Here is a 22,645-nt window from a genome sequence, read left to right as displayed (position 1 = left end):
GATAAAGGAATGACAGAGCAGATTAGGGATAAAAATATGTTTGGAGCAGTGCATTAGAGCTTGGATCTATTCACGAAAGAAAAGGACGATGGTGACAATGCAGTAGAATGAGGAGAAGAGATGGTAGATAGGAATGAGGAACTGACGAGATGGGCAAATTAAAGGCAAACTGTGCCTGAATAACCTTCAATAGACCAAGAGAGAGGACTGATGAGGGAAGTGTAGTAGCTGATGCATAAAGGAACATTCATGAGTAATTTCAGGTACCACATAAATATTTGAATAAAAACATAACATAAATGGAACAGTGCTAACTTGTATGACAAACTGGCAGAGGGTCAAGAGCTGGACAATAGTGGTGAATGATTATTTGACAAAGTGGAAACTCCCAAGGGTCAGTATCAGGCCCTTTGTTTCTGGGCCTGGGTTTAGGGAGTAAAATTTATACGACTCCATACAAAACTTGGAAATATAGAAAATAGACTGCTTTACAGCAGCATACTCCAGGAGGATGCAGGCAAACTGATGCAGTGAGCAGACATGTGGCAGAAGCATTTTAAGATAGCTAAGTAATATACTTTGGGAGAAACAACAGAGAGCACATCAACCTAAATGGTACAGTTATGAAGGTGGATTCAAGAAGACAGGAACTTAAAAGGTAAGTATTTAATAACCCTTGAAGGTGGAAGGACAAATTAATTAACCAGTTAAGGAGAGTACTGGAATAATTAACTTTGATTCCTAAAACAAGTCATGGTAAACCTTCACTAATTTCTGGTTAAGCCTTATCTGAAGGACTATAAACTCCTGGACATTTGCTTTTGGGTGAACTTTAAGGCTCTATAGAGGGCATCAAGGAGGTATATATATGAAAATGACACCAGGGTTAGGGTACGAGGCTCAAGGCCTTCATAAGGAACACCACCACAGAGCACCATAAGCAATTATTAAGAGTCACATGATTAACAGTATATTGCAGGTATGTTTCAGACATTTAGCAAGTTTGGGGTCGCCCTTCAGTAGTTGCCACCAAGGATGATCAAGATCACAGTAGTATATTGCATCCTGCACAACACAACATAGCAGAAAAAGCTGCAGGTAAAGAAGAAGGAATTCATTAATCATCTTCAGATGAACTGAACATCCAAAAGTCAGAAGAGTAGCAAGAGGAGGAGGAGGAGGATTATGAAGTCAAGGCACCTACCACCTAACAAGCTGCTAACTTTGCTAGAACGGAAAGTGCTGGAAATACTCAAAAGGTTAAGCAGTACCTGATCTAACGAAGGGTGCAGTTACGAGGTGGAGCCCTGCTGAATGTTGATCCTGCTTCTCTGTCAGATGCTGCCTTACCTGCGAGTATTTCTAGCATTTGCTGTTTTTATTTCAGATTTTTAGTATCAGTGTTGATTTTCAATTAATTATGTTGATACCCAGGATGCATTCATATATGGAGGCGGCTATACGAAAGGTGGAAGTTGTTCCTCGAATTTTTAATTGGAACAGTGTAAGAGGCCAAAGAGAGGGGAGATTGGGAGTCTTTTTAGACAACTTCAGCCCTCAAGGCTAAACACAAAATTTAAAACAATTTTAGATACCCAACCATTCCAATTTGTATCAAGGCTGGACAGTTCTGGGTAAGGGTAGATGCTCAGCAGGATGGGTGACATCTGTTTGTGTTGGTAGGGGGAAGGGGGGAAAATAGGATTGACATTTCAATTTAATAGTGTCTCCTGGTGGGGGTTGTTGATCTCTGTGGTGTACAATTGGCAATCATGGAACTCACAGATCAGATGAAAGTTGTGCAGTTGGACGATTAAACAGTTGGCAGCTGAAGGAAGCTCCAGGAATATCCCAGCCTCAGCAATGGCAGGGCCCAGCATACGAGTGGTGAAGACAAGGCAGAAACATTTAAAACCACAATGATCCACAAAGTGCTAAATGAATAATCGATCTTAGCTTCTTCCTGAGGTTCTCACATCAGAGGCCTGTCTTCAGCCAATTCAATTCACAACATTGGCATCTATGCAATATTGTGGAAAACTGCCCTAGTTCACAAAAAGCAGGACAAAAACAATGAAACTAATTACTGTCCCATCAGCACCCAAACATCAGTAAAGTGATGGAACATGGTACTTGACACTGCCATCAAGTGGCACTCACTCACCAATAACTTGCTAACCAACACCCAGTTCTGGTTCTGCCAGGACCACTCAGCTCCGGACCCAGTCAGAGTTTTGGTCCAAACATTGGCCAGAGCTGATTACAGAGGAGAGGTGACAGTGACTGCCCTTGATATTAAGGCAGTATTTGACTGGGTGCTGGTGAAACAGAGATCAATGGGTATTTAGGAAACCACTTCAATGGTTGGAGTCATACTTTGCACAAAGAAAGATGGTTGTAGTTGCAGGAAGTTAATCATCCCAAGCCCAAAACATTACTGCAGGAGTTTCTCAGGTCAGAATCCTAGGTCTAAACATCTTCAGCTGCTCCATCAATGACCAGTCTTCCAATGCAAGGTCACAGTGGAGACATTCACTAATGCCAATTCCATTCACAACTCCTGAGCAAATAAAGAGCCCATACCTGCATGCATAACTTAGAAATGTTCAGTCATGGACTGATAAGCGGCAAGTAACATTCACATCATCAAGGTGCCGGGCAATGACTATCTCCAACAAGAGAGAGTCTAACCATCTATCCTTGACATTCAATGATATTAACATCACCAAGTCAACAGTCTGGGAGGAGAAGGTGGGGAATCAAAATTGATCAGGAACTCAACCTGACCAGCCACATAAATACTTCAGCTAAAAGAGCAGGTCAGATTCTGGGCATTCTGTGATGAGCAAGTCATCTTTTGACACCCTAAATCCTTTTAATCACATACAAGGCAACATTCAGGATTGTAATGGAATACTATTCACTTCCAGAAAGAATTCCAGGAAGAATGCAGCCTCAACAAAAATTTCAATATCATCCAGGACAAGGAAGTCCAGTTGATTGGTACTACATCCACCACCCTCAACATTTATTCTCTCTGCCATTTGCATAATGTAGCTGCATTGTGTAACATCTGCAAAATGCACTGGAGATAGTCTCACAGGGTACTTTGATGGCACCAGTCAAACCCACATCCTTTGCCACCAAAGGGGACGAGGACAAGAGTATAATGCCGCCCCCCCCCCCCCACCCCAAAGTTACACATAAACCTGACTTGTAAATATATCTTTGTCCCTTCATCATCACTGTATATAAATCTTGGAACTCCCTGCCTAATTGTGTTGCATACCTTCTCCAACAGAAATGTAATCATCAAAGGTGGCTCACCGGCAAGTGCTAGTCTTGCTAACAATGCCCAGGTTCTGGAAGATAAATGAGTACAAATAAAATGTCTATTCACCCTTTTCCTCCACCTCTTGTCCAAGTGGAGAACTGTTGTAACATTGTTCAAAAGTTCCAAATCCAGATTGCAAAAAAAACATCAGGAAGTGACACATACCTCACTATTCTTTACTGAAGGATTCCTGACATGAACAGAAAGAAACTGGGATCATTAGCAATTGTCTATTAGGCAATATAAATATTCTTAGCCTCCATATTAGCATCCAGCACTAGTCATATTTGTATGGTGAATGACATCAGATCCATATTAAGCAGAGAGTTAGGACACATGCAGTGAACATCTGTCAAAAGCATGCAGATCACAACCATCAATAGACAAGGTGATTTGACAAAAGCACTGTCATGGTGTAATTCAAACCCAAGCACAAAATCATGTGGCTGGAAAGGTGTTCAGCAGCAGATCGAATCCCTCACCAGCAATAATCAAAGGTTAGTTGTTGATATGTTTCATTTCGAACAGTTGGCATTTTCTATAGTTGTTTCATGTAACAAAAATTTCAAGGTAATTACGTGGCAGGTATATAAAGGATCATTTGCTGACTTCCACATAAACCAGCTGCTAGTATTTTCACAGCAACAGACTATGACTGGCAGAATGAGCATAGGATATGAAGAGTAGGACGAGTTGCTAGAAGAGGGAGAAGGACAAGGAGAAAGGTTCTCATGCAGGAGGCTAGTTGTGTTTTAGGAAAGAATACCCCGAACTGAATGATGTGCAAGACATCTGTGCTTCAAGTTCAAGTTCCAGTTTATTGTTGTCATAGGCATACATACACAGGATATAAATGTCATGAAAATTAGTTTTTTTTGCAGCAGCACAGTACATTACAAGACGAGAACAAATATAAATTAACAAGCTTAAATTAACAAATTACATAACTTACTCGTGCAAAATAAAAAACAAAATAAAAATAACACTAGTGCAAGATTGAGAGAGAGAAAAAATAATATAATCTGAAGTAGTGTTAAGGTTTTTCAGGTCGGCTCAAGAACCTGATGGCGGGGGGAAGAAGCTGTTGTTGAATCTTGAGGTGAGGGTCTTCAGTCTCCTACAGCTCCTGCTTGATGGCAGCATTGAGAAGAGGGCATGGCCTGGGTGGTGGGGGTCCCTGATGATGGATGCTGCTTTCCTGAGACATCAGCTCTTGTAGATGTCCTCAGTGGTGGGGAGAGCTGTACCCATAATGGAACTGGCTGAGTCCACCACTCTCTGCAGCCTCTTGCATTCCTATGCATTGGAGTTTCATAGAAACATAGAAAACCTACAGCACAATTCAGGCCCTTCGGCCCACAAAGCTGTGCCAAATGTGTCCCTACCTTAGAAATTACTAGGCTTACCCATAGCCCTCTATTTTTCTCAGCTCCATGTACTTATCTAAAAGTCTCTTAAAAGACCCTATCATATCCACCTCCACCACCGTTGCTGGCAGCCCATTCCACGCACTCTCGAATAAGCTTACCAGGCTGTGATGCAACCAATCAGAATGCTTTCCACTGTACATCTGTAGGAGTTTGTCAGAGTCTTTGATGAACTTCTAAGAAAATAAGAGACGCCGTGTTGTGAGAAATCCACATGGCTGTCACATGACCGGAGGACAGCATTGGTCCTCTGATCGGAAGTGATACTACTGTCAATCAAGGTGCGGCTCCACCCACCCCTCAGGTGTGAGAGTATCTTTTGTCTCTGAACTTGCCTGACCATTGGCTGTGGCAGGAACCTTTGTCTTTGACTCCCACATCATTGGTTCGTTTAAATCACAACAATGAGGCTCCACCCAGCCTCTTAGCACCATAAAAAGGGCTGCATCCCCTAGTCCTTCCTCTTTGACGATCCCAGGAGTAGTGAGACAATGCTGCAGAGATCATTGGTAAGAGTGCATCACCAGATGGTCAGGGAGCATTTCACTCAGACGCAGGGAGCATTAAGGACCAATGCTTGTGTGGGACGGGCACTGAAGTGTTATATCCTGAAGTTGTACATTGTTATTGTGTGCTTGTTTGTATCAGTGTGTGTGTGTGTGTGTGAGAGTGTATTTTACCTCAGTTGCGATTCCCCTCTCGTGTTCGTGGTATCCTGTGCGTGAGTGAGCGTGTGTCTGTTCCCATCACTCTGTCCCGCGTTTGCCTTTGTGATTAAACTAGTTTTAGTCTACAAAGCTTGTGTCCAGAGTCCTTGATCCTTAAGACAAAAAAGAACAATTTCACACAACACGCTGGTACACCTTCTTCATGGTTGCATCTATTTGCTGGGCCCAGGATAGATCTGAGATGTTGACACCCAGGAACTTGAAGCTGCTCACCCTTTCCACTGTAGGTCCTTCAATGAGGACTGGTGCATGTTTGCCTGACTTCCCCTTCCTAAAGTCCACGATCAGTTCCCTGGTTTTTGTGACATTGAATATAAGGTTGTTGTAATGACACCACTCAACCAGTTGACCTACCTCACTCCCGTATGCCACCTTGTCACCATCCATGATGGCATGGGAGCTATGCTTAGCCACACAGTCATAGGTATAGAGAGAGTAGAACAGAGGACTAAACACACAGCCCTGAGGTGTGTCTGTGTTGATGGCCAGTAAAGAGGAGATGACAGTTCCAATCCAGACTGATTGTGGTCTCCCAATGAGGGAGTAGAGAATCCAATTGCAGGAGGTACAGAGGTCAAGGTCTTGGAGTTTGACAAGTTTTGAGGGGATGATGGTGTTGAACTCCTAGCTGTAGTGTTACGGACTCAGTGAAAGTCCCTTTAAGATAGAGAGTGTGTGTGTATGTGTGTGTGGGGCGTGCTTACGTCAATAGAAGATAAAGGACGTAATGACGTTGTTGAAGAAATCAGAAGGAGAAGGAGAGAGAGAGAGAAGGGAGAGAGACACCAGCCTGCTTGTTTTCTCTATCGATGGATGAGAAACAATAACTGTGTTTGCTACTGAAATCCATGTATGGAAGTTGGAAGTAATCCGGTGGAGTTCACTTTGTTGCTGACCTGTAGAAGGAAACAGGTATTTGCGTGTGGACGACCACGATTCGGATGCTTTTCGGGGTGAGGCAGTCACTACCGAGTAAACACTGGAGTGTCGTTTGGGTTCCATCGTGGAACATTTGGATTTCGTATTTACTCTCGTTATGTTTCTCTACGTCTACGTTTTATCTTCAGACAACGGTGGTTGTTGAAGAAGCCCTTGCTCATGTTTCACCTTATGGCTTGCGGAACTGAACTTTAAGAACCATTCCGGAACTGGGAGTTTTGGACTTTGCCACACACACACACGAAGAGTTTAGTTTTGGGGTTAACGTTCGAGGTTTAACATTTTTGAATTCTAACATACTAACATTTTTACTTTTATTTTACGTATTATCATAAGTAGTGATTAATAAAATAGTTTTTAACACTGAATCATGCTCAGTGTGTTTCTTTTGTTGCTGGTTCGTGACAAAATTGGGGGCTTGTCCGGGATAGTTCCCAAGGTTAACGAGATTCGTCCGGGATCCAATCCAAAGATTAACGAGTGTCGTCTGGGATAGTTCCCAAGGTTAACGAGATTCGTCCGGGATCCAATCCAAAGATTTTTGAGTGTCGTCTGGGATCGTTCCCCAGATTGACGAGATTCATTCGGAATTCAATCCAAAGATTTTTGAGGGAGGTCTGATAAATTCTTTTTAATTGGCTTGTGTGTGTGGAAACCAGCAGCAATGGATATTAAGGCATTTTTGGAATCACCAACCCTACAGGGATTAGAGATGGCGAAAAAGGATGATTTGATAAAGATTGCTACAAAGCTAAACCTTACAGAAGTAAAGCAGTCTATGAGAAAGGCAGATATTCAGAGACTGATAGCTGGCCATTATGTGGAAAAGAAGGTGTTTGAGAAGGAAGTGTTAAAACAGTTTCCTGGCAGTGAAATAGCAATTTCTGAGGCACAGGTGCAGCTGGCAAAAATAGAGGCTGAACGAGAGCAAACCCAGTTAAAGATTAGAGGCTGAACGAGATAAATTAGAGGCCGAACAAAAGATAACTCAGATGAAGATAGAAGCTGATCTAGCAATGAAGCAGATGGAATTGAAGAGGATGGAGCTGGATAGTGAGGAGAAGGAGAAACAGAGGCAATTAAAAATCAAAAAGGTTTAGGAGATGCTGTTAAAGATCAGTCCTTGCAAGAGATAAAAGCGGAAAAGTTGGAGGAGGTGAGAAAGGAATTCCGTTCTTATGTATCAGAGGGTTTTGTTTCACTGAATGATGAGTCACCCCAGGTGCCAGTGAAAATTCTTAGAGATACTGGGGCTTGTCAATCTCTCTTGCTGGACAGTGTTTTAAATTTTGGTGAAGAAAGTGACACTGGTGAGGTAAATCTAGTGCGAGGCGTTACAGATGACACCATGTCTGTCCCTCTACACAGGGTGATTTTACAGTCAAAGTTCGTAGAAGGACCAGTCGAGATAGGGATAAGACCTAGGTTACCAGTGGAAGGAGTTTCTTTGTTATTGGGAAATGACCTTGCAGATGGAGAAATTGTTCCTGTGGTACGGTTAACGACCAAACCAAGGATTGATGAGTCTGAGAATGATCCAGACGTTTACCCATCATGTGCAGTGACTCGAGCTAGAGCTAAAGAATTAGCCAAGACCGACAGTCCGATGCAGTCTGATGTGGTTCCTTGTGACAGTCCTAAACAGGAAGAAAATTATGATGCCTTATCTGAGACTTTTCTGTCTTCACTGAAGGATCAACATCCTTATAGTGAGCCTGAATTTAAAGATTTGTCTTTGTCGAGGAAGGATTTTATGGTGGAACAGACAAAGGACCCTGAGTTGACAGAATTGAAAGAAAAAGCACTCTCATGTGAGGAGATTGAAAAAGTGCCAATTGGATATTATGTCAAAAATGGAGTGTTAATGAGGAAATGGAGACCTCCTCATGTTCCTGTTGATGAGGAATGGGAAGTTATTCATCAGGTTGTTGTTCCAAAAGTTTATAGGGATGAAATTTTAAACCTGGCCCACAGTATGCCTTTGGGTGGTCATTTTGGGGTGAATAAAACTGTAGGGAAGATCTTGAAACATTTCTATTGGCCTGGTTTGAGAAAAGATGTGGTGATGTTTTGTCGAACCTGTCACACGTGTCAGATGGTAGGTAAACCAAATCAAAAATCCCCTGTGGCTCCGTTGAAACCAATTCCTGCTTTTGGTGAGCCCTTTTCGAAGGTGATTGTGGACTGTGTTGGCCCATTACCAAAGTCTAAGACTGGAAATCAGTATTTGTTAACCATCATGTGTGCCACTTCTAGATTTCCAGAGGCAATACCCCTTAGAAATATTAAGGCCAAGACGGTGTCAAAGGCTCTTTTAAAATTTTTTACCTTGTTTGGTTTGCCAAAAGAAATCCAATCTGATCAAGGTAGTAATTTTATGTCAAATTTTTTTCAACAAATAGTCTATGAGCTGGGAGCAAAGCAGATTGTATCATTTGCATATCACCCAGAATCTCAAGGAGCTCTGGAGAGATTTCATTCTGCTCTCAAAAATATGCTGAAGACTTATTGCTTTGAAAACACCAAGGATTGGGACGAAGGTATTCATTTACTTTTGTTTGCCGTTAGAGAATCAATCCAGGAGTCAATAGGATTTAGTCCGTTTGAGCTTGTATTTGGACATAGGGTGAGAGGACCTTTGGAGTTGTTGAGAGAGCAATGGGTTAATGAGGAAGTGCACTTGAGTCTGTTGGACTATGTCCAAGAATTTAAAACTCGGTTGGAGAGAGTCTGCCAGCTAGCGAGAGAGAATTTGAAAACTAGCCAGATAAGAATGAAGACATATTTTGATAGACGTGCTCGGCCTAGGACATTTGCAGTGGGGCAAAAGGTGTTGGTATTTTTCCCTAGCCAAAATAATCCCTTGCAATCTCGTTTTTCTGGACCCTATGTTATTGAATCTCCAGTGACTGATTTAACATATATAATCAAAACACCAGATAGACGCAAGAAAACACAACTCTGTCATGTAAACATGCTAAAGCCTTATTATGAGAGGGATTCAGTTGTGGCCTTGGTGGATGATGTAAAGGTTGTTTCTAGAATGCCTGATGTTGATGTTGAGGAAGGCCAATTTAGACCAAATATTGTTCCATCAAAACTAAAAAACCAAAATATCCTGGAGAACCTGGAAACGAAGTTGGACCATTTACAAGTTTCACAAAAACAACAGATGAGAGAATTAATTTTAAAATTTAAAAATCTGTTCCCAGATGTTCCAAACAGAACATCGATAATTACCCATGATGTTGATGTTGGGGATGCAAAACCAATCAAACAACACCCATATCGAATGAATGTGGAAAAAAGTAAACTTGTTGATCAGGAAATCAAATACATGTTGGAAAATGATATTATTAGACATTCTACTTCAAATTGGAGTTCGCCCTGTGTTATTGTACCTAAACCTGATGGAACTGTTAGATTTTGCACAGATTACAGGAAAGTGAATGCTGTAACGAAGTCAGATGCTTACCCTATTCCTAGGGTGGATGATTGCATAGATAGAGTGGGAAAGGCAAAATTTCTTACAAAGATTGACCTATTAAAAGGGTACTGGTGTGTTCCATTAACAGATAGAGGAAAGGAGATTTCAGCCTTTGTAACCCCTTCTGGATTGTATGAATACAATGTTTTGCCATTTGGAATGAAAAATGCTCCGGCAACATTTCAAAGAATGATTAATTCAGTGATTCATGGGTTAAAACATACAGATGCCTACATTGACGACTTAGTGACTGGGAATGATACTTGGGAAGGTCACATCTCTGTGTTAGAAAGGTTGTTTGAAAGACTTTCCAAGGCTAACCTTACAGTTAACTTGGCTAAAAGTGAATTTGGCCATGCCACTGTGACGTATCTTGGTTATGTTGTAGGTCAAGGCAAGCAAGCTCCTGTTCAGGCAAAAGTTCAAGCAATATCTGAGTTCCCTATTCCCACAGGTACGAGGACTGTTAGAAGATTTTTGGGAATGGGTGGATATTATCGAAAATTTTGCAAAAATCTTGCTGATATTGCTCTTCCCCTAACTAATTTTCTGAAGAAGGGAGTAAAGTTTGTTTGGACAGATCCTTGTCAAGAAGCATTTGAGAAGCTGAAAGCCATTTTATGCTACCATCCTGTGCTCAGATCACCTGACTTTGAAAAGCCATTTTCGTTAGCAGTAGATGCCAGTGATGAAGCTGCAGGAGCTGTGTTGTTGCAGAAGGGTGACCTTGATGATATTGACCATCCTGTAGCTTACTTTTCAAAGAAATTTAATGAGCATCAAAAGAATTATTCCACCATAGAGAAAGAATTACTGTCACTTGTTTTAGCCTTGCAACATTTCAGTGTATATGTTTGCACCACTCAGAAACCATTGACTGTATATACAGATCATAACCCATTGGTGTTTCTGAGCCGAGTCAAAAACAAGAACAGAAGGCTGTTAAACTGGAGTTTAATTTTGCAAGAGTTTGATCTCATGATAACTCACATTAAAGGCAAAGATAATGTGATTGCTGATTGTCTTTCTCGATGTTAAATGGGAAACATGTATCTGTACTAATCTGATAGTCTGTAGTTGTGTAGCATGATAATTATTAACATTACTAACTGTATGCGCGGTTAAAGTTTTCTTGGGAAAATTTTTTTTTAGGTGGGAGGTGTTACGGACTCAGTGAAAGTCCCTTTAAGATAGAGAGTGTGTGTATGGGGCGTGCTTACGTCAATAGAAGATAAAGGACGTAATGACGTTGTTGAAGAAGTCAGAAGGAGAAGGAGAGAGAGAGAGAGAGAGAGAGAGAGAGAGAGAAGGGAGAGAGACACCAGCCTGCTTGTTTTCTCTATCGATGGATGAGAAACAATAACTGTGTTTGCTACTGAAATCCATGTATGGAAGTTGGAAGTAATCCAGTGGAGTTCACTTTGTTGCTGACCTGTAGAAGGAAACAGGTATTTGTGTGTGGACGACCACGATTCGGATGCTTTTCGGGGTGAGGCAGTCACTACCGAGTAAACACTGGAGTGTCGTTTGGGTTCCATCGTGGAACATTTGGATTTCGTATCTACTCTCGTTATGTTTCTCTACGTCTACGTTTTATCTTCAGACAACGGTGGTTGTTGAAGAAGCCCTTGCTCATGTTTCACCTTATGGCTTGCGGAACTGAACTTTAAGAACCATTCCGGAACTGGGAGTTTTGGACTTTGCCACACACACACACGAAGAGTTTAGTTTTGGGGTTAACGTTCGAGGTTTAACATTTTTGAATTCTAACATACTAACATTTTTACTTTTATTTTACGTATTATCATAAGTAGTGATTAATAAAATAGTTTTTAACACTGAATCATGCTCAGTGTGTTTCTTTTGTTGCTGGTTCGTGACAGTAGTCAATAAACAACAGCCTGATGTACATGTTCTGGTTTACCAGGTAGTCCAGAGCAGTGTGAAGAGCCAGCAAGGTGGTATCTGCTGTAGACTTATTATGGCAAAAGGTGAATTGAAGTGGGTCTAGATCCTTGCTCAGGCAGGAGTTAATTCTAGCCATAACCAACCTCTTGAAGCACTTCATTACAACAGATGTAAGTGCTACTGGATGGTCGTCGTTGAGGCAGGTCACTCGGCTCTTCTTGGGCACTGGTACAACTGATGCCATCTTGAAACAGGTGGGAACAGACCACAGAACTGGGAAGCTGAAGATGTTCCTCAACTGTCCAGCCAGTTGCTCAGTGCAGGTTTTTAGTACTTGACCAGGTACGCCATCAGGGCATGTTGTTATTCTCCCTCTCAAAGCATGCATAAAATGCATTAAGCTCATCAGGGAGTGATACATCATCACCCTTTATGCTATCCGATTTCGCCTTGAAGGAGATGATGACGTGCAAGCACTGCCACAGCTGTCAAGTGTCCGCCTGGGTCTTCAGCTTCGCCTGGAATTCCCTCTTTGCTCTCACGATAGTCTTCTGGAGGTCGTAGCTGGACTTCTTGTAGGTCTCTGGATTGCCAGTCCTGAATGCTACAGATCTAGCCCTCAGCAGACTATGAATCTCTTGGTTCATCCAGGGCTTCTGGATTAGGAAGACTCTATATGTTTTTGTGGGCACATGCTCATTCACCCAGGTCATGATGAAGTCACTGGCGACTGTAGAATATTCATTCAGATCAGTCAATTAATCCCTGAATTAATCCCAGTCCACCAATTCAAAGAAATCCTGTTAATGCTCCTCTGTCTCCCTTGACCATACCTTCATGGTTCTCTCCACTGCTACTGTCCTCTCCACTGCTGCTACTCCAACAGTGACATCCTTGCTGAAATCTTATACCTGGTACAGCCGTGCCTGTATCCTCAGGGCAGGGAAAGACTTCTTGCCAGTGACTGTGACACTGGATCTTTATGCACCTAATTCCTTCTAGGCTGGAGCAGGGGGTAGTTGTAACATCCATCCACTGATGCATCAGGTAGGTCAAAGAGACACTATTTAATGAAAGCTTAAATTTCATTGACTGTTGCCAGAAATGCACAGCCAGAGAGAGTGTGGCTCTGCCAACATTCCCCCCATGCACTCCCCCACTGCCCCCCCGTGCCCCACCATGGCACAGGATGCACAACACTTTGCAGATGCCACATGTCAACTCTGCCCTTCCTTGGACTTAAAAGGAATTCAATGTCTAGCCAGTGTCCAACAATACGAGTGAAGGATGTAGGTCGATGCTGATGTAGGTCCACATCCTGCCAGCCACAGCAGCCTTATTCTGCAACATTTAAGCCACGACAGCAAGTCAAAGCAAAGTCTTGTTGGCAATATTAGCCATAATGAGACAGACAGGCTGACTCCTGAACACAACCCATGCACAAGTATGCTGCACTCACACTTGAAAGATTCAAGATTCAAGATTTGCTTTATTGTCATTTCTCTGAGTATTTACATAACAAAAAAAACGAAATACTGTTTCTCACCAGCTCATATCAGTGCAACAAAAAGAACAGTGATAAATATCTAAAATAGTCTATAAAAACATCACTAAAACAAAACTAAAAACATATCAACACCACATATTCATATCTGTTAAAGTGCGTTTATGTACCAATAAGTGCTTATTCAGTTCGAGATGAAGCTCAACGTATCAGGTAACTAACTATCAAACTGTTTCTGTATTGATGAGTATGTACGTGTGTGTGGAGGGAGAGCTTGTCGGTGGAAGTGGAAGGGGACACAGTCCATTTATGATCCTGACTGCTTGTGGGAAAAAGCTGTTCAGCATCCTACTAGATCTAGAGCAGATGCTCCTATATCTCTTCCCCAACGGCAGGAGGGAAAACAGGTTGTGAGAAGGGTGATGAAAGTCCTTAATGATGGCCGTAGCTCTGCGAACGCAGTGTTGCTGATAGATCTCCATCAAAAAGGGGAGAGGGGCACCAGTGATCCTGCTAGCTGTCTTCACTATCCTATTGAGCTGCTGTTGTTCGTAGGCCTTGCAGCTACCAAACCAGGAGGTGAGGCAGTAGGTCAGGATGCTTTCAATGGTGCCCCTGTAAAAAGTGATGAGGTATGGAATAGGGAGGCCTGCTTTTCTGAGTCTCCAGAGGGGGTAAAGCCGCCGCTGGGCTTTTTTAACAATGGCTGCAGTGTTAATAGTGGAGGTCAGATCATCTGCTAAGTGAACCCCCAGGAACTTAATGTTGCCGACCCTCTCCACAGCAGCACCAATAGTCAGCGGTGTATGATCATGCTTGCCAGCCCTCCTGAAATCAATCACCATCTCCTTTGTTTTGTCCACATTGAGGAAAAGATTGTGGAATCTACACCACGCTGTTAGCTGCTCCACCTCCATCCTATATGCAGACTCATCATTGTCACTGACGAGACCCACCACTGTTGTGTCATCAGCGAACTTAATGATATAGTTGGTGCCGAATCTAGCAATGCAGTCATGTGTGAGCAGGCTAAACAATAAAGGGCTCAGGATGCAGCCTGTGCTCACTGAGATGGTTCCTGATGTATGACTGCCAAGTCTAACTGTCTGCTGCCACTGCGTCAGGAAATTGAGGACCCAATTGCAAATGCCAGTGTCCACCTCTAACAGCCTCAGCTTTTCCACCAGCTGTTGTGGAATGATCATGTTAAATGCTGAGCTGAAGTCGAAGAGGATCCTGGTGTATGTATTCTTCCCCTCCAGATGTGACAGTGAGAGGTGGAGCAAAGTGGAGATTGCATCCTCTGTGGATCTATATGCAAACTGTAGGGGATCTAAGTTTGCAGGAAAACAGGTCTTACTATGCTGCATGACCAATCGCTCAAAACATTTCATTATTATTGGTGTAAGGGCCACAGGGCGGAAGTCATTCAGGCAGGCTGGGTTTGACTTTTTAGGAACAGGAATAATGATGGCAAGTGGGCACTACTGCTTGGCTGAGCGAGATATTAAAGATGTCTGCAAAGACATCCTTCAGCTGCTCTGCACAATCCTTTAAAACACATCCAGGAATGTTGTCTGGCCCCGCAGCTTTACATGGATTGACACTGGCAAAGGCCTTTTTCACTCCAGCTGTAGACAGCTGAAGTACCTGGTCTCTTGATGATGGTGGAAGCATCTGTGCCTGAACGGTGTTATTTGCCTCAAAACGTGCATAAAAGACATTAAGTTTATCTGGTAAAGAGGGATCATTGTGACATATCCGCGGGGGGGGGGGGGGGGGGGCTTGTAGTCGGTGATTGTTTGAAATCCCTGCCACAAACGACGTGTATCTTTGTTGTTCGTGAAGTGGCTGTTAAGTTTCTGTCCATACAGCCTCTTCGCCTCCCTAATCCCCCGGGACAAGTTTTTCCTTGCCAATCTGTGTGCAGCAATGTCCCCAGATTCAAATGCAGCATTATGGGCTCTCAGCAGTGAACAGACTTCCCCAGTCAACCAAAGCTATGCTGTCACACAATACCTGATGTAGACTATAATCAACCTGCCTGGACCACTTTGAGAAGGCCTCCCATACTCAGTAGAATTTCAAGGCTCAGAATGGTTTCCTCCATGCCACACAATGCCACCATCATTAGGGAATCATCGACAATGAACTTTGGCATCCCTTTCTGCCTGGACTTGCAATGAAAAACTCATCTGATTAACATACTAGTAACCTGAACCTCAATCCCCCATGCAACACCACCTTGTCACTGAGCAAATTAGCATCTGCATGACCACAATGTAAAAACTAATGCTACCACAAAATAAGCATTGCCATCCAAATTTATGAATGAAATCATGCCTGACTGTATACAATGATCAACTGAGCAGACCCATGTATTCCCCGTGTCCCTGTCTCCATGTGCCTTAGTGTTCAAATGCTCCACTCAGTACTAGCTCAGTAAATGCAGCATGGCTGACGAAAGATAGGTAACTTTCACCGAAGGAGACTGCAGAAGATTGTGGAGAATGACTTCAAGCAGTTTCAGGCTGCATCATCTCGGCACAGGGGGCAGCAGTCTGAGCTGGCTGGCTTATACCTAGGGAACTGGCAATGACATTCATAGGAACATGAATGTTGTCTTCCCAAGATAGGACGGCAGCTTCACAAAGCCATTCTCACATCCCCAATGTGGAGCCCATCCTTTTAGAGGATAGACTGCTGGGACATCCTAAAAACCCTTGCCACGTTGACAGCAGTCCAAGTCTGCACTGCAACAAACTCGAAACATACACAAGAACAGTGAGTTTCCATTGCAGCATTGTACATGTGGGGGGGGGGGGGGGGTGTTGCTTAGCACATGCAGATCTCGCCGCTATGCTGCCCTCTGTATACAAGCTGGTAGTTGTGTATGAAATAAAGTAATAATGTGCCTTCATCTTCAAAGTCCTCTTGGTCTTCAACCACTCAGCACTGCTTTGGGGTACTTGAAATGGGAAAGGCACATAGGAGCAAGGTTGCTGTGTGGTTAAGTAGGAAAAGTACGCTGTGTATTTACATTGTCTGAAGCTTGTAAATTGGAAGAGCATGGGCCAATGGGGAGGTTGGATGTGAGAAGACAAAATACCTATGAAGATAGCATCATCTTTGATGGTTTCAACCCTGTTTCTGGCCAAGGCCTCAGCAACCATGCTCCCAATAACAATCAGCATCATCACCTTCTTGAGGATGATGAGATGCAGAAAAAGCCAACTTCCTCTAGTCCGGTCCTGCAACTAGTTGTGTGGCAATTGAGAAGCAACTATCAGTGAACAGTGACATCCCTATTCAGCCAATGTGACACCCTGATTCAAAAAGAGAGCAAGGCAAAAAGCAGAGACACAAGAAACTGCAGATGCTAGAATCTGGAGCAAAAAAAATACTGCAGGAATTCAGCTAGTCGGGCAGCATCTGTGGGGGGAAATGGACAGTCAGCATACAGACAGACAGGATGTTCCTCTAATGGGAGAGTCCCGAACTGGACTACATGGTCTCAGAATAAGGGGACACTCATTTACTAACTGAGATGAGGAAGAATTTTTTTTATATCTCAGACACGTTTAAGTCTTTGGAACTCCTTGCCAAAGAGAGGTGAGAGCACAGAGTCCTAGGTATATTTAAGGCCGAGTTAGAGAGATTTCTAATCAGTAAGAGAATCAAGAGTACGGGGAAAGGATGTAGATGAGGAACGTTGGATTAGCCATGATCCTAATGAATGGTGGAGCAGGTCTGAGGAGATGAACGCCTTACTCCCCGTCCTATTTCTTATGATCTTATGCAATCTGATTGGGTAACTTGACTGTACGATTGACTAACTGCATCCATATTATGGGTACAGTGGGGCATTTGTCAAATATGAGTACTGAAATACAAGTACCATGAACTTAAGTGTCTAAGCATGGTGCAGCTGGATGAATGTAGCACATGAAGATGCATTCACTGACCTAGACCACTCAGGTGAGGTAATTAAACCTTGTGGAGTTGCACCTTGGCCTTCAGGACTAGATTCCTGGGATTAACCACTGTGGTCAATCCCAGGAGCCCCTGCAACTACAGAATATTGCACCCAAATTCCACCATTTCCACCAAGTCCTCTAGTACAACATCCAAAAACCTTTAAACCCACTCAGTTCCTTGTTGTGTGATTTACTATTGTTTCTCAAGTCAGATTCATTTGTCTGTCTGTGCCAATGACTGGCACAATACACCCATCATATAGCAGGGGGTGATGACCAGCATTCTAGTCACTCATGTTATTGGCCCATTGCTGAAGGCAATTACCAAATGGTTAATGCTGCAGAATGCTTAAATTATTATAATGGTAAGCAGGATGAATTTGGCATAACTGTCTACAGTGAACAGGCATGAGCTAATTGCACATCACAATCCCGTGCCTGTTTGTGATCAAATTCACTTCTTCAATATCTCCTCACAACTACTGATTGATCAAAGCAGATACACTGGAGAGTTTTATTCATTCATAGAATGTGGCCTTGCCCAGCAAGTCATGGATTTTAACACCCAGACCTAATTGCCATTGAAGTAGTGGTGGTGGTGGTCAGCTTTCTTGATTTTGCTTAGTGAAGCTATTTTCAATGCTGGTAGCTGGAATTGCATGGATTTTGACCCAAGAACAAACAAAACACAAGGATGGATTTTTAAATCAATATGAAGCAAGTCACAGAGATGGTGGTGTCTTCACGCATCTGCTGTTCTTGCCCTTCTGGGCAATAGAAACTTTGAAAAAATAGAATACACTACAGCTATGATATGTCGGTGATGGAGGTGGGAATCAAAAACAGTTCTGAAGAAAAGTTATTCACACAGAACATTAACCTTATTTTTCCTTTTTCCACAGATGCCACTTGGCTGTCGAATGCTTCCAACATTTCTGATTTTATTGGAGCTGAACTCATTCAGGCAAGTGAAGGGCGTTCCATCAGATCCCTGGTGTGTCTTGTAGATTCGGGGAACACCCTTAGATAAATCAATTGAAAAGCCACTTGCCTTAGAACAGACAGAAGATCCTGAGTGAAGTAGCTGAAGGTGACGATGTCAATGACACCTGTCCCGAGGAACCCCTTGAGCTGAGGTGTTTGGCCTCCAGCAACCTTAACTGTCTTCTTTAATTCTAAGTCTGACATCAGCCAGAAGGGTCTTCCCCTGATTCACAGCTGCTTGTTACCATACTCGGTTGAAGAGTGTCAAGGAAACCACTTCATCCCAGAAATTCAGCTCTTTTCTCCATGTTCACACAAAGACTGCAAGGTCAACTGGACCCAAGTGCTCTTGGTGAAATACAAACCGATTACTGGTGAAATGGCTATTGTTGAGCATATGCCACTTGAAGACACTTTCGATAACTTTTAACTACTGATTGAGAGTAGACTGATGGGGTTTTCTCCTGCTCTTTGTGCATGGGACATATCTGGTTTTCTGCATGGATGCCTGTGTTGTAGCTACACTGAAAAAGCATGGCTAGATATTTGGCTAGATCCAGACTACAAGTCTTTAGCATTACAGCAATTCAAAATAAAAAAAAACTGTGGATGCTGGAAATCTGAAATAGAAGCAGAACATTTTGGGAACACTGTGTAGGTCAGGCAGTATCTGTGGAAATAGAAATAGAGTTAATGTTTTAGGCTGAAGATTGTTCATCAGAACTGCTTTCCAGTTCAGCAATCTGACTCAGGGTCTGCGATCTGAAACATTAGCTCTATTTCTCTTTCCACGGATGCTGCCTGAATTTGTTTAGTGTTTCTGGCACTCTGCTTTTATTTCAGCATTATAGCAATCTCCCAGACCCACAGCCTATAATTAGCCAATTCTTGACAATGTGCAAGTTAATTTGATTAAAGACTATAAGACCATTGGAAGCAGAGATGGATTCCTTCCCTTAGCACTTCTAGCTAAAGGTCATTTCTAAACATAGCCATTCTTTTTACAATATTTTATCTATCCTTTGATTAAAGAATTCAGTCACAAAAATTTCACAAACCCGAGATGCTGTAATCCTTCAGTTTAAGCTGCAAAATTTACCAGATCATGACATTTTATAATATACTACCTTTGTACTGTTTAAAAACTAACCTTTTCTCTTATGAAAGCCAAGCTCATTTTCCACAGCAAAATCTTCTTGAAACCTGGTTAAAAAAATGCAGTGGTTATTGTATGTACATTCCACACTTTTGACATTCCTATATGAATAGTCATCGCTAACTTTGCACCTGGAAAGGAATCCAACTGCACAGTTCTGTGTATTAATGAGATTATATAACACTAAATCCAGTTCTTAATTTGACGAAATTTCAGCATAACTTAATTGGCATTAAAAATCACTTCATTTTATTGAGATTCCAATATTCTAAACATAATGAATGTTGGAAGAAAATAAATTGTTGTAAGATACTTTGACTTTAATGACCTTCATAAAGGTATCAAAGACTATGTTAATTTACAGGGCAGAGGTGAACTCAGTAATGTCCCTTAAGGCTCCAAAATTCATCTTGGCTGCACGTATGTGCACATGATATCACATACACCCATTTATCCATGTTTAAGAGGTCAGCATGACCTCTCTATATGCAGAGCAAGCAAACCACTACATCAATCCATATGCAATATGCAATAATGTTATTACTGCCATTTTTTGACCTTTATCCTCTAACCTGTGCTCCATTTTTAACCTTGCACAGTTTAAAGAAGCATGAAGGGTCACCTGACAGCAGAATGTAAAGGGAGAATCAAATGTTAATGTTAATTGTGGGTTGATTTTTCTCATCTGACGATGCAATTCTATGAGTTTTGGGTGCTTCCTATAGCTGGTAACAGGTTCAAATGAGTACAGATCCTGCTATGGCAGGTGCTGAAGTACTCTTCTAACTTCAGTGCTTCTTCACATACACCATAAATGAGTGGATTAGTAGATATTGAGCATCACTGGCAGAATGAGCAAAGGTAATAACATTCATGCTGCTGGAAGTGAGGCAAGGATGGGAACATCCAACAGGACTGATATTCACAGAGAATTCTTGTAATACCAGAACTTCTGTGACATTGTTTAAGACATCTACAATACATAGGAGATCATCACTAACACCTGCTAGTTACTACAGGCAGCAACCCCAACCTTGTACTGAGCAAGGACCACAATATCAATTGTAAAGGCATCAGAACTTTTATGTATCCAGGATCATCCAAGCTGCTGATGGAGACGTTAACAATTTGCAGCATATTACTACACGAGATGTCGCTGACTCATTCTGTATGAAGAAAAACAGCTCAATCTTGTTCCCTTTGATCAGAAAGGAGAGAGAAATCTGGTACAGCTGACCACTGAGGTGGTGAAGCACAGTTCTGCTGCCTGGACCACTGTGGAGAAGACACACAATTCTTCACTGAGAAATTGCCATTATATGCTGAGTGTGTACTATTTTCCCACACTGAGACAACAGCTGTTGCTGCTGTCCATCAAGCATAAAGCAGAAGAGCAAGAGGGAGAGGAGCAGATGATGGCAGAGAGCCAAGTGAAAGGAAAGTTGCAATCTGGACACTGCTTTCTGCTCAGTCATTACGTGAAAAAATGATTAATGTCTGCCACCAATAATCCCAACCCCAGCCACCCATTCATTGACAGACACACTTCATCTTTCTTACATTGATGGACATCATGTCATCTTTTCCATTATACTGAAAGGAAAAACTAGCACAAAATGCATATCACAATTTAAGTTTATAAATGAAATCATTCCATTTTATATACAAAAATAAACTAATTATTCTTATGCAATCCTTTAGTGCCTCTTCCATTTTCCTTTGTTTGACCTGGTCCTCCTGACAAATGGAACATGGCTGGTGGAATGCTTTTGACTCTCAGTAAAAGAAACTCCAGAATTCGTTGGAAGATAGGTAGCTCTGGCATTTTGTTTGCAGTTTTGGCTGTCTAACTAACAGCTAATGCAATGGCAAATATCAAAGCATAAAATGTTGCTACATTACAAGGGGACAGCAGGTTTATGCCCCTTAAAGCCATTGCCACTTTCACAGGGTGGTACACCAGCAAATCTTTTAGCTTGTTGAACAGATTGTTAGATTGTGATGAAGCCCAACCCTCTTGTAAACACAGGTATCCAAATCCTCAGTGGCAGTAACCTGTACTTCCACTGCACATTTGGACAATGAGTATCAGTGCTGATGTTGTAATGGCATAAGATGGCTCCATAAGTGTGGCTGAAGGTTAAAAGGAGAGGTTGAAAATTTTATGTAACACTACACCTACAATGGGTTGCCTTCAGTGCTATTCTTTTCTCCTTCCCTTGCTGGTGCACATTTATACTATGTCTCACCACATATAACATTCCATCTTAATCCTATGCCCAATGTCAATATTTCAGCTTGTTGTTATGGCCATGAAAATAAGTGATGGCTTGTCAGTATCTTCATTGTACTCCTGCGCTTTCTACAACACATGGGCAGGTTCCAACTCTTGGCTATCTCGGAGGGAAAGATGCAAAGAGTGTACAATTATTGTGAGGGGAGGGGAAAAAGAAAGAATTACATAATTACAGTACTGCAGGTTGAAAGCCAGTGGAAGTGGGGTGAGGGAATACTGGATTGGAGGAGGATTTAGCATTCAGGCATGTTAATGAGTTTAGCTCCAAAAGTGGATTAAGCCTAAATGCATTGTGCACCATCTTCTCCTGCAAAGGCAAATGAAGTACCATACAATCCTTCGGATGCTGTGACCAGCATGTTTGAATATCTGCCATTGTGTGCAGATAATTAAATGTGCGTGTGAGACTTGGAACAATGCAATGAATGAGAGTGAGGAAGAGGTGTGGATAGTCCGATTGAGTTAATTGAAAGAGAACATTGGTAGGTGAATGCTGGGGGAGTGGTAAACTGAGAGCTGCTTGAGATCATGATGCCTCTTCCAGCCATGCATTCAGGTCCTTGAGATACATTTCTGGCTTTATCTGTTCTTGCTGTCTACTCATTGCGTGCCTGGAGAACTTTATCCATGCTCCACCCCCTTCAACCAGAGATATAGAAAATCATAGAAGAATTCAGCAGGTCAACCAGCATCTGTGGAGGCTGATGCAGGGTCTCGAACTAAAACGTCAAACACCCCTTTGCCTCCACAGATGCTGCCTGACCCACTGAGTTCTTCCAGCGGTTTGGCTTTTGTTCCAGATTCCACTGTCTGCAGTCTCTTGTGTCTCCATGTAGGAAATCACCTCCTTTCCAAGCCCTCCAGTCCAATGCCTGAAAACCTGGTGACCATTCTTTTCCATGTTA

At 42.3% G+C, this 22,645-nt stretch overlaps 1 protein-coding gene across 6 annotated transcripts in view; it reads right to left on the bottom strand.

Moving 5' to 3' along the window:
• The window catches only part of LOC127571910 (coiled-coil domain-containing protein 9-like), a 275,215-nt gene that overhangs the window by 88,191 nt on the left and 164,379 nt on the right, over positions 1-22,645 (bottom strand). For all 6 annotated transcript variants that reach the window (XR_007956525.1, XM_052018669.1, XM_052018676.1 and 3 more), the window contains one exon: positions 19,439-19,491. Coding sequence is in view for 5 of the 6 variants with exons in the window: in XM_052018669.1 (XP_051874629.1) it covers positions 19,439-19,491 (53 nt within the window). In the remaining variant the exon portion in view is untranslated. The remainder of the gene's footprint in view (positions 1-19,438; positions 19,492-22,645) is intronic.

Source organism: Pristis pectinata, chromosome 1, assembly GCF_009764475.1.
Source record: "Pristis pectinata isolate sPriPec2 chromosome 1, sPriPec2.1.pri, whole genome shotgun sequence".
In the NCBI taxonomy this organism is placed as follows: Eukaryota; Metazoa; Chordata; class Chondrichthyes; order Rhinopristiformes; family Pristidae; genus Pristis; species Pristis pectinata.
Note: the sequence above shows the minus strand (reverse complement) of the source record. Positions and strands in the feature narration are given on the sequence as shown.